The sequence below is a fragment of the Geotrypetes seraphini genome, chromosome 2 (genome assembly GCF_902459505.1).
Source record: "Geotrypetes seraphini chromosome 2, aGeoSer1.1, whole genome shotgun sequence".
NCBI classification, from domain to species: Eukaryota; Metazoa; Chordata; class Amphibia; order Gymnophiona; family Dermophiidae; genus Geotrypetes; species Geotrypetes seraphini.
Genome location: NC_047085.1, coordinates 492662541 through 492678366, shown reverse-complemented (window position 1 = coordinate 492678366; position 15826 = coordinate 492662541). Strand labels below are relative to the sequence as shown.

Genomic DNA, 15826 nt, shown 5'->3' with positions numbered 1-15826 from the left:
AGAATGATGAGAAGATGAGGAAAGCAGAAACCATACAACAAAGGTAAAAAAAAATTCTATTTGTTTTATTTATTTCTTTTTGCTTTAGGATAAAGTATTATTGTAGCTGTGCTGATAATCGTTTATTAATAGAAAATGGAAATAAAGTGATCCTGTTTATTGAACTAATTTTAATACATTTTTTACTAATTCAGACACCATAACTCCTTTCCTCAGGTCAGGACAGGGATACTGTAACAGCAGTATAGTTTACTGCTCTGAAGAAAGAGGTTTTAACCTCTGAAAACTAAGTGAGAAATGTATTAGTCCAATGGGCACTAAGGGGCTCATAATCGAAAGAGAAATACGTCCAAAAACCGGCCTAAGTCGGCACTTGGATGAACATTTCTCAAAAACATCCAAGTGCCAATACTAAAAACGGGTTTTGGACATATTTCTAAACTACCTAGGCCTTCATAGTGCTGCTGAAAGACCAAAGCTAAACGGGGCGTTTCGAGAGGAGTGTCAAGGGCGGGAGTTGGGCGGGATGTGGGCCGGCTTAGACTTAGTCGTACAGCATGTATAACCGAAAGTTATACAGCCCACTCACCAGATAAGCATTGAAAACACATAACACAGACCCCTCTCACACTACCCCAGTGATCACCGACCCCCCCCCCATAAAAATATTAATCACATCTTTAAAATTCAGCCTCTAGACCATCATCACCTGGCCACCTGGCATAGGAATGCCTAGTCGTCCAGCACAGAGGCAGCTTAAGTCGTCTGGGGGTGGGTTAGGGACCCATGGAGAGGAGGACCCATGCCCATAAGCCCCTGTAATCACTGCATTGATACTTAAACATGTGCACTCCCCTATATACCCTCAAAACCCTTTTTTACTAGCATATAAGTGGCTCCTGCAGCCATAGGGTTATTGGGGTGGTAGATAAGTGGGTCTAGGGGATTCTGGAGGTGGTTTGGGGGGGCTCACCGTATCCTATAAGGGAGCTGTAGAGAGAAGAAGACATTGTACCCTTTTTGTGAAGTTCACAGCAGTGCCCTGTAAGGTACCCCACTATTTAGGTGGCATGTCTGGGTATGCAGTCCATCACTTTGCAGACCCCTCCCACGTCCAACAGGGCTTGTTCTAGGCGTTTTGAACTTGGACGAAAAGTTGGACGAAAATGTGGTATAAAGATGAACGATTTAGCGGCTTGGACGATCAGATCAGCAGGACATATAATTAGACGATTTGTGAAACAAAAAAAATTTTGGACGTATTTTTCAAACAGGTGTCTTATGCTGTTTTTTACTTTGACTGACTTGCGAGTTGGACGTAAACGGACTTAGACGTCCCTTTCGATTATGCCCCTCTAAATTTTCTTCCCGCCATGCCCCATGCCTCCTACCCATATGCAAAATATAAATTGGTGGTCTTCCCAAAGCCCTACCAGCTGAAAATCTCTTCCTCTAGGAAGGAAGGGGGGTTTGTTCAGAGATATTTGGAGGTTGCCTAGAAGAAAAACTGTACACTGGCACTGGTATGGTAATCTTTGTTGTTTGTTTTGAATTTTAAAATAAAAGAAATAAAGTGGAAAGGAAGTAAATAAGAAAATGGGGGAAGGGTGGGGCAGGTGGAGCCCAGTGTACTTTTGTGCCTCTGGGCCTTCAACGAATTAATCCTGCCCTGCCTATAATAAATCCTTCAATTGATGAACAAAATCCTGAGTGGAAGCCTTTTTTCATTCCTACTCTCTATTGTGACCCTTTCTAGGGATTTCTCTTCCTTTGCTTTCTATTTGAACACTATCCACCTTTCCTGCAGGTAGACGTAAATACTGCTTGTTCTCTGAGTTTCTGCATCAATCAGGATCTATTGTTTTTCTGTAACTGCAGCTTCTCTTTGCTGCATCCCAGAAGCTGCTGCCCTAGGCAACCGCCTAGCCTTGTCTGATGGATGCGTCAGCCCTGATGGCACCATTAAACAGGGTTTAACATAAAAAGGCAGCAAGCTGAGCTACCACAAAGACTTCATACACATCCCTTTCTTTTTCTGGACGTGTGCATTACATTTGATTTCTGATCTCTTGTTCCCAAACTGGGATTTGTATACCCATCTGTTTGCTATTTCCTGTCTGCTAATCTAGACCAAGGTACGTCCAGTGAGGAATTCCCCCCCCCCCTTTGTTGCCTTAACCCTTTCAGGACCAAGGGACATATTTGTCCCATAACTTTAAAATCCTATAAATTTTGATTGGGATAGTCTACAGTTCTAAATTTGATATGTACGGATTCCATATGATACTGCCTTTATGTAAACAAACTGGTTCCGACATTCATTCATTAGCGTCGTTGCCAGATTGACGAGAAGATTCACTTGCCACACTGTCCATAAGCCAGAAGTGTAATTTTTTTTAAAAAAAATAATGATATTTCACAAAAAAAATCAATTTTTTGGCATCTGCAAGCCCTTTTTACCATAAAAATGTCGTCAAAACCACAAAAATTGGCCTACGATCCTTATGGTCCTGAAAGGGTTAACTATTACTGAGGCTTACCACGATGAAACGAGAAGCTCATAGGAAAATATTTGTCTATAATCAAAATCTGATCAATTTTCTTCCCCTCTTCAGGAAGTGGCCCTGCTGAAGGGTCTCCGGAGAAATGCCACAGTGGTCTGCATGGAGGAAACAGAGTTCCTGGTGGTTGACAGGGATGAATTTTTCAGGAACAGGCTGGATCAGGAGCTGCAGAAAGAGCTGGAATATAGGTTCAGTTTCTTCAGGTGTGTGCAAAACAAGTAACAGATTAGTAACCAAAAAGCTGCACAAATCAGTTAAGGCATGGGTAATCTCATATGTCACATTATAGGACAAGGGGTTGTCACAAGCCCGTTTGCTGCCAATGATGATGACTTAGGTCAGGGGTAGGGAACACCGGTCCTCGAGAGCCGTACTCCAGTCGGATTTTCAGGATTTCCCCAATGAATATGCATCAGATCTATGTGCATGCACTGCTTTCTAGTCATTGGTGAAATCCTGAAAACCCGACTGGAATACGGCTCTCGGGGACCGGAGTTCCCTACCCCTGACTTAGGTCAAACTCTAGTACAGGGGTGGGCAACGAGGGCCGGAATCCAGTCTGGTTTTTAGGATTTCCCCAATGAGTATGCTTGAAATCTATTTGCATGCACTGCCTCCATTGTACGCGAACGGATCTCATGCATATTCATTGGGGAAATCATAAAAACCCAACTGGATCCCGGCCCCCGTTGCCCACCCCTGCTCTAGTACATGGTTCACATCAGCCCAAGAAATAGATGTAAACCAGCATGCAATTGTCCAGAAGTGGTTCAACGGTCGTGAGAGATGAGTGATGAATTCTTTCTCGGTGGTACTGTTCTTATCTAGGTAGAAGTCATTCTTACCCAGATAAGTCATGGTGAATTTTGAGCCTGCACCCTTTGCTTTTTACAGTTGTCACAAAAGTCTGATTATGGCCTATAGCTTTTGCACAGTGATTTTTCAAAAACTGAGACTTTAGTCTGGCTGAAATAATTGTTTGTCCTAATGTAACAGATTTAGACACTTTCTAGTCAGATAAACAGTCTCAACAGTTTGCCTTATTATAACTCACAGCGCCAAGAGGAAGTGATGTATTCTACTTCCTAGAGAGGGATCATAGAGTCTTATACAACATAGGGTTACCAGATGTCAGGGAAAATCCGGACATGTCCTCTTTTTAGAGGACTGTCTGGGTGTCCAGGGGGATTTCCAAAACCTGGCAGTTAGTCCAGGTTTTGGAAGGACCCGAGCTCAGGGCCATGTCTGGAGGGCCTCAGAACATGTGCAGATGTGATGCTTGGAGGTCTAGGGTTGCCAGATTTTAAATTCATAAAATCCATTCCCCCCCCTAGACCCATCCCCCAGGCCCGCCCATCCCCGCCCCGTTACGCCCCACTCCTGCCTCTAATCCCACCTTAGCCCCACCCCCGCTGCTTGCTCTGGTCAGGCAGGAGGGCATCTGTGTATGCGCGGATGCCCTCTTGCCCGACACAACTTCGGGGGAAGCTTTTCAAAAGCCGTCCGGACCCCCGGACATGTCCTCACTAGGAGGACATGCTCAGGGAAATCCGAACATCTTGTAACCCTATGGAGGCCCTCCAGACATGGCCCTGAGCTTGGAGAAGAACAGATGAAGTTCGTGGGGAGGGGAGGGGGAAGCTGGGGTGGGAGTGGAATAGGGTGGGGGGCCACATGTCCTTTTTTTTACAGATGAAATCTGGTAACCCTAATACAACAGCTGGCCTGACCCTTCACACCACAAACCTTCCCTTCCTCCAATAAAGAGCGGCTTGGGGAGGGGCATGGGTGGGTAAAAGTCATTCTGAAAATTTGCATACAGAATTATAGAATAGCATCATTTGCATGCCAGAATTCTATGAATGAAACACTGATATATACCAAAGCACAAAAGTGGAAAAGGCCACAAAGTATCAAGATGAGACCAGGAGTTCACAGCAAAAAATTTTATTGGCTGATAAAATGATGAGACAGCATAGTCCAAAATGTAAACGGTATACAAGGGACCCAACACGGTCCGTGTTTCGGCAGCTACTGCCTTCTTCAGGAGTCCATATGGTCACGCTGTGCCTCATTAGATCTGTTGCTCGGAGACAAGCTGCTCCTGCTTAGGGTTACCAGATTTCTTCATGAAAAAGAAGAGGACATGTGGCCCCGCCCCATTCCATCCTCAGCCCCTCCCTGTTCTACCTTAGCCCTGCCCCCACACAAACTTCATCTCTTCATCCCCGTGTCTGGGCTGCATCTGGAGGACCTCCAAGCAAGCACATCATCATTGTGTCATATACACACATGCTTGGAAGCCCTCCAGACGCAGCTCTGAGTTCGAGGTCTTCCATAACCCAGACAAACATCCGGGTTTTGGAAATCCATCTGGACACACAGACAGTCCTCTAAAAAGAGGACATGACTGGGTTTCTCCGGACATCTGGTAAAACCTATTTCTGCTGCAAGCTTCGCTGTGCCTATCCCTAGCATATAAACCAGGTTTCAGCTGCGTAAGTCCATTCCTCAGATAAGCCACTCTTAGCTGTACCCTTCTCCTCCACTGCCAATTCCAGACTTCGATCCTTTCATCTAGCTGCCCCCTAAGCCTGGAATAAATTACCTGAGTTTGTCCGCCAAGCTCCTTCTCCTACCTTGTTAAAAAAGCAGTCTGAAAACCCACCTTTTTGATATAGCCTTCAATCCTTAACCCTACTCCTCTGCCCTCCAACTGATTAACCATTCCTGTTTGTCTTTCGTGGCTGTTCAGATTGTAAGCTCTTTTGAGCAGGGACTGTCTTCTTCTTTGTGACTCTGTACAGCGCTACGTGTGTCTGGTAGCACTATAGAAATCATTCATAGTAATAGTAGTAGTGTGAAGAGTTTCAGTCTTTGGGAAGCAGAGCTGAGATTGTGATGTCATAATGCCTCATTCCACCAATGCCTAAGAGCCAACCTCATCAGTGATGTCACAATGGCTTGACTGTCCTGTACTCCCCACTGCCCACCAACCTAGCCAGCAGATTAACCGGTCTCCTTAACTGTATCCATGACTGTCTTGGCTGTTTAGATTGTAAGCTCTTTTGAACAGGGACTGTTTTTCTTCTTTGTGACTCTGCAGTGCTGCATGCATCTGGTAGCGCTATAGAATTAATTAATAGTAGTAGTAGTAGTAGTAGTAAATACTGACGCTCAACTTTAGGTGGGGAATCAGCTCTAAAAAAGGCACTTATCCCAGTGTCCTTTGTAGAATATTGCGTAGCGCCAATATTTGAACCCCATTTGTAGACATCCTCCCATAATGGTTCATAGACAACAACGCGGAAGACAAAGGCGCACACCGACAACTGAGCGCAAGACGGAGGCGCGCGCCGAAGAAAATTACTGTTTTTAGGGGCTCCGACGGGGGGTTTTGTTGGGGAGCACCCCCAGTTTACTTAATACAAATCGCGCCGGCGTTGTGGGGGGTTTGGGGGGTTGTAATCCCCCATATTTTACTGTAAACTTAATTTTTCCCTAAAAACAGGGAAAAAGTGGGGGGTTACAACCCCCCCAAACCCCACACAACGCCCCCACAATGCGGCGCAATCTGTATTAAGTAAAGTGGGGGGGGGGTTCCCCCCACGCCCCCCCCGTCGGAGCCCTAAAAACAGTAATTTTCTTCGGCACGCACCTCCGCGCTGCGCTCAATTGTCTGCTCGCGCCTTTGTCCCGGCGCGCTTTTGACCTGACACCTCCCATAATATATGGGAGCAGAATTCCCCTTATGTCAGTCAATCCCTCATTTAAACTTGCAAGTCCCATTCTGATTCTGACCCTACCATGAGAAGCCACACTCAGTTCAAGGCTAAGTCCTTGTCTCTCTCTCTCTCTCTCTCTCTTATATGCTGTGAAGGCGCATCTTCAATATGACATCTAAACCCGATTTCAGACGGATTGTGGAACACATCCCAAAATTCAGTCGCAAACATGACCATTTTTAAAACAGGAAAACGTCTTATCTTTTTTTGAAAACAGACATTTCTTAGATGTTTTTGTGTTCAGTGCGTCTATCTTTTTGAACCATTTTTGAAAAAAAATAAAAGTCCAAAAGTAAAACCCACACAAACAAGCCATTGGGATGTGGGAGGGGGCCAGCATTCAGAGCAGACAGACCACACAGACATCCCAGCAGGGCAGTGAGCACCCTAGGGGGCACTGCAGTAAATTTCACATAAAAAGTCCTAGGTACAATTTCCTGGAGGAAAAGTCCATAGCCGGTTATTGAGAAAGACATGGAGAAAAGCACTGCTTGCCCTTGATCAGTAGCATGGAATGTTGCTACTCTTTGGGATTCTGGAATGTTGCTATTCCTTGGGTTTTGGCCAGGTACTAGGGACCTGGATTAGCCACCATGAGAATGGACTACTGGGCTTCATAGACCATTGGTCTGACCCAGTATGGCTGTTCTTATGCTCTTACGTGAGCCAAGTATAGGACAATTAAGCCATTGTATCATCACTGATGAGGTTGGCTCTGAGGCACTGTGGAATGAGGCATTATGACATCACAATCTCAGCTCTGGAATGTTGCTCTCATTGGGGTTCCGGAATCTTGCTATTCTTTGAGATGCTGGAATGTTGCTACTCCTTGGGTTTTGGCCAGGTACTAGGGACCTGGATTGGCCACCGTGAGAACGGGCTACTGGGCTTGATGGACCATTGGCCTGACCCACTAAGGCTATTCTTATGTCACATAACTCACTATAATCCCATTTTTATGCCCTGGACATTTTCTACAATGTTCCAATATTGTAGTTTTTGTGCCCAATATTGCAGAAAAACATCCAAATTATAAGCCCACCCTAGTGCCACTCAAAACACACCTCCAACATGCCCCCTTGAGACTTAAATGCTCTGCAGATGAACAGCATAGAAAACTGTCTCCAAAATGGGGTTTCATTTTGGCAAAAAAAAATGTCCATCTACCCCTCTATACTACTTTTCAGATGTTTTTCTGTTTTCAAAACGAGCACCTTAATCTCTTAACACAGCGTAGTATGTGTCTGTATATTTTCCGCTCAGTAAAAACACGAATGTGACCCTGACTCCTTTGTGAGAGATTCCTCACATATGATTAATGTGCTGGAGGAATTTGATGGTGAGCTAGATAACATTCTTATGGTAGCGTTGGTTGTAGGCCGTCTTTATACAAATATACCTCAGTTGGAAGCTTTGGTGATTGTTAAAAATGTACTCAAATAAGTATGAGGCTTTTCGTTTGCCTCGTTGTGGTCAGCGGCAGTTCAATGGGAGGGTGGGAGTCTTGGGGAAGAAAGGAATTCTCTCGGTTTGGATCAGTGATACTTTATCCTCCTTTTGGGCCTGGAGAAAGAAAGGAGACGACTACAAATCATACAAAATACCGCCATTAAATTAATTCACAAAGCTAAGAAATACGATCATGTCACCCCCTTACTCATCAAATCCCACTGGCTTCCAATCTCTCACCGAATCACCTTTAAAACTTTATTCCTAGTTTATAAAACTTTAATATCAAACGAACCCCTTTTTATATCAAAAATGATAGTTCCGTATAATCCTCCGCGATCCTTAAGATCATCTTTATCTAACCAACTTTCAGTCCCTTCATTAAGAATTATTGGCACTAGACGTAAAGATATGTTTTCAGTGGTGGCCCCCTCATTATGGAACTCTCTCCCAAACTTTATTAAAAATGAAAAGGATCTTGTCTCTTTTAAAAAATTGTTAAAAACTTACTTGTTTCAAGATGCATTTGACTTATGAAATGATCTTTTTTATAAACTCATATGTTTTTAAGATTCTCTTCTCCTATTTTTTTTTCCTATTTATACCTATTGTACTCTCCCCTCTATGTAAATTTTAACAAATAATGCAACTGTAACTTTCCCCTTCCTTCCTTCTCAATCATGTTTGTCTAAATTTGTTTTGTCAACTGTCCAAATTAGTAAAATTGTATGTATTACCACAATCTGCTGGTTTTTAAATTGTACATCGCTTAGAAATTTGTAATAAGCGATACATCAAATGTAAATAAACTTGAAACTTGAAACTTGAGAAACCGATTGCATGCTCTGTTGCTGATGGACAGAGGGCGGCCAGTCACAGTCTTCGACGAAAGAGGCAGCTTCTCCAAATTTGGGATCCCTATATTCAGTCTTTGTCCCCGAGAGTCCGGAGTGACATTTTGAACTCCTTCTAACCTTGTTCCAAGCAGGTGCTTAGGCGATCGGTTGGCGCAGGGGACGTGAGGGGACAATTTATTTCTTTATATTATTTTAAAGCCTATTCCTGTTTTTTTTTTAGGGGGGAGTCCTTTTCTTCTCTTCTGGTCTGTGGGTTCGGGGGAATGTGGAGATTGCGGTTTCCTTCCTTGGCAGTGGGCTATCTGAGTCCAAGTCTACTGCATTGTGGTTTCTGCTTTGAATCTGGTTCTGGAGGGGGGGGGATTAAGGGTTGGGGTGTTGGATCTGTATCGTTTGGATCATGGTTGTATTCCATGGTTGATTGTATTTGTAGGCTGGATTTTATTTTTTGAAAATAAAAAGTGGTTATACATTTAAAAATGTACTCAAAAGAAGGACCACTTTTCAGAGAATATCCATCCATTTTATATTGGCTTTAGCAACGATAACTTTAACTCAAAATTATTTTTACTTTGATTACATTTTTTATCAGCAGATAAGGGATACAACTATGGGGTCTTCTATGGCCCAAGATATTGCCAATTTCTATGTTTCTAACTATAGGGCTCATTTTTTAAAAAGGAAAACATCCAAAATGTAGCAATAAAAGTGCAGATAGATGTTTTTCTTCTTAAAGCCTTCCAATTCGCTATTTTCTAAACTTATATTCTAGATGGATATCTATACTGTTGAACAAGTAGTTCGTCTAAATCTCAAGGGGTGTGTTGGAGGCATAGTATGGGCGGGAATAGGGTGGGCCTATGACTCTGACGTTTTTCTGCCCTAATCAAACATTTAAGAATACGTCCAAGGCGCGATTTGGACATTTGGGGCTAGACCTGTTTTAATAATGAATAAGTGCCTAAAAGGTGCCCAGAGTGACTAGATGATCACTGGAGGGATTTAAACATGATCTCCCAACACTCCTCCAGTGGTCACTGACCTCCTCTCACCTCCCCCCCCCCCCCCCGGCAAAGATATGAACGAATGAGTATATACCTGCCTGTATAATAGCTTCGGATGGTATGGGCAGTCCTAGTAGAGCAGCAATCAGGGCTCTGGAATAGTCTGGTGGTCAGTGCCGTGGACACCAGAGAAGGGGACCCAGACCCACATCCTACTCTAACTACTGCACTTGTGGTGGAAAGTGTGAGCCTACCAAAAACTCACCCATAAACTACTGTACTGACATATAGGTGACACCTGCAGGCATAAGGGCTATTGGTGTGGTGTACAATCGAGTCCAGTAGGTTTTGGTTGGGTTTTGGAGGGCTCACCATACACCAGAAAGGGGTTATGGTGATTTGTACCTGGGGTTTCCACAAAGCACACAACGTGGAGCCAGTTCCCGAACACAGGAGTTTAAGAGTCCAAATGCTTTATTTCAAATAAAAACTACACCAACGATCACTGGAGCCTAGACCCAACACGGGACGTGTTTTGGCAATTGTAGCCTTCCTCAGGGGTCCACAGAATGTCTACCATTTTCTAGAATTCTAGATTTGTACCTGGGACTTTTTATGTGAAGTTCACTGGAGTGCCTCCTGTCTACTGCATATTCTGACCCCTCTTATATCCCAATGGCTTGTTCTGTGTATTTTTCATTTGAACTTTATTTTTCGAAAATGGTCAAAAAAGATAGACACACTAAGGGGAAACACACCTAGAAACAGTCATTTAAAAGAAAGATAGACATTTTGCTGTTTTGAAAATGATCATTTTCTCTACCTGATTTTTAGGCACATTTCCAATAATGGCTAAACTCAGATTTAGGTGTCATATCAAAAATGCCCCCTGTAGCATTTTATTGTTTTTACAGAACCATTGTTTTTTGGGGGGTGGTCTAGTATAGGGTTGCCAGATTTTCTTTTTTGAAAATACAGACCCCCCCCCTAGCCCTGTCCCCAGGATTGCCCACCGCCACCGTAAGCCCTCCCCTAAGCCCACCATAGCCCTGCCCCAGGGAAATACAGACATCTGGGAACCCTAGTCTAGTAGCTAGTCAGGGCAGGAGCGATTGATCCCCCAGTCACTCCTGCCCATGCTGGCTTCAGTCTCAAATGGCTGCTGCAACCTCCAGCGGCAGCCTTGCCAGACTAGCACTGCGGTTCATGGTAGCCATTTTGATGGTGGAGATGGCATAGGCAGGAGTGACCGGGAATAGCTCCTGCCCAAAATAGCCATTAGACCACAGGAACTGTAAGGTAGGCTGAGGGGGGACATATGGGTGGGTCGGGGGGAGCCTGCTACTGTTTCTTGGGGAAGGGGGAAGGAAGGAAGTTGCTAGCTTAACCTGCTCTTGTGTGGGGGAGGGAGAGAGAGAATGAGGGAAGGAAATAGCTGAGCCTGCTCCTGTATGGGGTGGGGGGGGGAGCACGCTTTATGGATACAGAATAACTTTTGGTTTCAGCCAAAAATGGATCTATATTTTCTGCTGAAACCGAAGCAAGACCGAATATGGTTTTTCGGCCTGGTTTTGACACTAAACCCAAAACCAAAGTTCAGTCAGCCTCTAGTTGCCTTGTTAGTCCACTTAAAGGTACTAAATAGAAAAACAAAACAAAGAAAAATAAAGTGATGTCTATTTTATTGGGCTAATATTATATATATATATATATATTTTTTATTTTTTTTTTGCAAGTTTTCGAATGCAGAATCTTTAGGTCAAATATAAGCAAAATATGACCATAAGAGAAACATCCTGTAAAAAGCATTTCTACGACAGTCTCAAGGGACATATAGGAGTTTCCCTTATACTGTATATATTCTGATATTATCTTATTGTGATCATACTTGACCTGAGAAAATCTGAAAAAGGTTCTTCAAAAGTTTGTCAACAAAATATATACTATTATCCAATTTTTTTTAAAGTCTCCTTTTCCTCCCCTCTGACTGACATATCCTTTCTCTCCTTCTTTTGACCTCTGCTCCTATCATCAGACTGTTGCCCTGTCATGGCAGCAGAGCACCTTCTTCGTGGAGTTTTCCTCCACTTCTGGGGCACTCATCTCACTTGCAACAGAGAAAGCAAGAGCGGAGGCTACAGGATTACAGTGGGAGTGTGTGGCGCAGTGGTTAGAGCTAGAGCCTCAGAACCCTGAGGTTGTGGGTTCAAATCCCAAGCTGTTCCGTGTGACCCTGGCCAAATCACTTAATCCCCCCCCCCCCCCATTGACCCAGATACATTTGATAGACTTTGAGCCTGCTGGGACAGACAGGGGGAAATGGTTAAATACCTGAATGTAAATCACAGGTTATAAGTGGTTATAAATACATAAAAGTATTTCAAAAGACTACGGTAATACAATATATTCCCTATTGTTCTTGCAGGTCTCTGGACCTGTTCTCCAGCTGGTCAGATGAAGCCCTGGAGAAGCTGGCCCAACACTGCAAAACGGAAGAGTGTCACCATAGCAGGGTGATCGTGAATGATACCAGTGAAACCAAGAATATTATCTTCATCACTAAAGTAAGAAAGATAGTGGGGCAAAACCTTTTTTCTTATCCTAGCACCTTAGAGAGAATGGTGGGGAGGGGTCATTTGATACAGCAGAATCCACTACAGTGGAAACCATAATTCATCCCCCCACCCCTGCCCCCCAAAAAGCACTATCCTTGCAATGACTGAGCTCAGTAGCATACTGTGTTTCCCCGAAAATAAGCCCTACCCCGAAAATAAGCCCTAGAATGATTTTCGGGGTAGGTCTTAATATAAACCCTACCCCCAAAAATAAGCCTCTAGTTGCCGGAGGCAGCAGCGCTCCTCCTGCGACCCATCCATCCAAACCCTGACCGCGAGACCAAAATACAAACCGCATCGTCGGCAGCACAGGCCCCATCGTGGCTTTCTCACACCCGGGGTAGGGCTTAATTTCAGGGAAACACAGTAGGATACATAATTTTACCCAGATATAAGGGTCTTTAAGTTGTAAATAAGTTTGCTGTCAACTAAGACCCTAGGGCAGGGGTGACAAAGTCCCTCCTCGAGGGCCGCAATCCAGTCGGGTTTTTTTTCCCCAATGAATATGCACGAGATCTATTTGCATGCACTGCTTTCATTGCTAATAGATCTCATGCATATTCATTGGGGAAATCCTGAAAACCCGACTGGATTGCGGCCTTCAAGGAGGGACTTTGACACCCCTGCCCTAGGGGGGGTCCAAGGATGGGTTTCAGATAAAAATGAACATTTACTGTATATTCACTATACAGCCCGGTACTGTTGATTTTTCTCACAAATAACGAGAAAGTAGATGGAGTAGTAGTAGTAGTAGTAGTAGATCTGTTTTAATTTGCACAAGAGGATTATATTTCACTAGTCTTATAGCCCGTTACATTAACGGGTGCTAGAATATATGTGTGTGTGTGTGTCTGTCTTTATTTATTTTTGTCTCTCCTTAGCCGCTTTCTGTGTTTTTTTTTTTTATGGGGGGGGGGTTTCCTTGGCTGTCCACAACCACCCCTTGCCTGCTCCCCATCCATTATCTCTTCCTTTTACCTCCCCTGTGTCCTCCACCACTCCAACACTGCTCACCTTATCCAGCAGCAGCCCCTTTGTTTTACATCCCCCCCTGTCCATCATCACCTTACATTAACGGGTGCTAGAATAGATTAGTCTTATCCAGTATGGCTATTCTTCTTATGTCTTACCCCCCTCTATTCAGGCTCCCATTTCCCCTTTTACCTTCCCTATTTCCACCTTTTTTTCACCAACTTAAAAATCTGTCCCCTTTCTCTGTCCTTCACCTCCATAGAACTCCCTCTTCATTCCCCCTTCACTTATTCTTCCAGCTCCTGTCTTCAGCCCCTTTCTCTCACATGCCCCCTTTCTCCCATCTCCTCCTTTTTTCATTCCCAGCTCCCTTCTCTCACACATTCCTTTATAGCCCCCAAACCCAACCCCCTTCTCATACCTACTCTTCCAGCCCTCAGTTCTCCTCGGACGGTTGGGAGTGATCTCTCCCTCCCCCCTTTTCCGGGCATCCGATCTTGCTCCAGGGGAGTTTACTTGGGGGGGGGTCACAGCCGCAGGCATCGGGAGTAGTTTTTGTTGTTGCTTGGGGGGAGGGGGGTTCGGGAAATCGGGGGTGGCGCTGGTCTGTTACATGTGGGTGTCGCCCGGCTCCCCTGGAGCAGGTTACTGTTCCATCCGAAGGTGAACGCCAGTCCCAACTCTGAGCGATCCTCCCAAACTGATTCCCCGCTTGACCTCCCTTACCCGGGTTGCGTTAGCCAGCACTAATGTGCGCGAGCGGCTCTAGCACCGGCTTCTCCACCCGGACCCTGAGCACGCGCCACGCTCCGCCCCTTAGCTACCCGGAAGTACCGGGCTTCACTCGCCTGCTCCCAGTAGGCCAAGAGAGAGGGGGGGAGTGGCTGCCGTGGTGATCTGGCCGACTCGCTGGTGACAGGAGCCGCAGCGGCACCTTTAAAGTGAAAAAATAACTCTGGCAAGGGAGCCGGCCAACTGGCAGTTCAAGTTAGAGCTTTGGTCTGGCCTGCTCCCTGCTCGCCTTGCCATATTGTATTTTTTTATTTGAAAGACGCGGCGGTGGCTCCTCTCATGATCCCCACCTGCGTCGGAAGTCTGACGCAGGCGGGGATCGTGAGAGGAGCCACTGCCGCCGTCTTTCAACTAAAAAATATAATACGGCAGGGAGCAGGCCAGACTGAAAAACAGCAAGGAGCAGCATAGTAAGGCAAGGAGCAGGGCAGAGGGAAGAACAGCACAGCTGACAGCCGCCGCGTCCGACATCAGCCTTGGGGAGGAGAGAGGACTTCAGGCAAGGAGCAGGGCAGAGCAAAAAACAGCACAGGCCGACAGCCACACGGAAAATGGACGCACGCGATGGAAGTGCGCATGCGCGGCCTAGCGTTTTATTATATTAGATAATTATAATGAGTGGCCATTACTTTTTGCATAATAAAGGAATGGGGGTTAGATTGTTTACTTTAGAGTATAATAATACTTTGTTTATGTCAGTTATGTATGAGACAATAACATTTCTATAAATGAAGTACATTATATTCATTGCATACAAAGTTGTGTTTATTTGAATATTTCTGGGGAAGGAGGTCCATAGCTTTAATCAGATTCTTAAAGGGATCCGTGGCTCAAAAAAAAGGTTAAGAATCACTGATCTAGACACATCAACAAACATTTTTAAATCTGTAGTTTGAAGAAGGTTTAAGAGGTTATTTAGATGGTATTTAGATGTGGAATTCTCTTTTCACATTCCAAACACGGGCAGATATCCCCAGCAGCCTCTGCTTCAGAGGGCTTCTCATCGTATATTATCATTCCACATTAATTGTGAAGTCGTGGTGCAAGGACAGGCCCAGCCATATGTCCGTCATCGTATCTGCTTTGTAACTCTTGCAGGGCCGCTGTGACGTTCTGCGATTGGTAGATCTCAGTCGATGTCCCTCCTACCTGAAATGGATTAAACGTCAAGAAGCGCTGCTTGGAAAACTGATGGTGAATAGTCAGAAAGGTGAGCTCTAGCCTGGAGGCAGCTACGGGAGTTTGAGTTTGTGCCAGTTTGATGACCCATTTGAGATGGTCCTTGGTTCCCACTGTGAGATTTAAAAATTTCCGACTTATTCATCTTGATCTTAAATCCAGATTCAGCCAGTGCTGCCAATATTCCAAGCAGCAAGTCATGAGGCCTTTCTGCAAAAAGCCTACTTTTCCGAGACTGCTTTTAACTCCTAATTCTTACCAATGTCTGTTTTATAATTCCCTCTGTGAGAAATTTCCTAACCCCTATTTTTCTCATTTATTTGTTTGCTTGTTTTTTAATTGAAAATTTATATACTCTTTACTAGGGCTGCACATTTGTCTCCTCAGCTCTGCCCCACCACCTGCTGCTGCTGTCTGCCATGGTTCACCATAATCCCCTCTCTTCCTTTGTCTAACTAACCTTGTATTGCTTGCCAGCAGTGGGGGGGGGGGGGAGGAGAGGATCACAGGAAAATTTGCTGGGAGAAAAGGTACAGATAGGGTTAGGGTGATCTTTGAGAGGACCAGGTTTTGGAAAAAGGGATGGGAAAAACAAGGGAGATGGTGACA

At 44.7% G+C, this 15826-nt stretch overlaps 1 protein-coding gene across 2 annotated transcripts in view; it reads left to right on the top strand.

Moving 5' to 3' along the window:
• LOC117354412 (cyclic nucleotide-binding domain-containing protein 2-like) overlaps positions 1-15826 on the top strand; it is a 93208-nt gene that overhangs the window by 31064 nt on the left and 46318 nt on the right. For both annotated transcript variants that reach the window (XM_033931901.1, XM_033931900.1), the window contains exons 6-8: positions 2616-2767; positions 12085-12223; positions 15137-15248. In XM_033931901.1, the coding sequence (XP_033787792.1) occupies positions 2616-2767; positions 12085-12223; positions 15137-15248 (403 nt within the window). The remainder of the gene's footprint in view (positions 1-2615; positions 2768-12084; positions 12224-15136; positions 15249-15826) is intronic.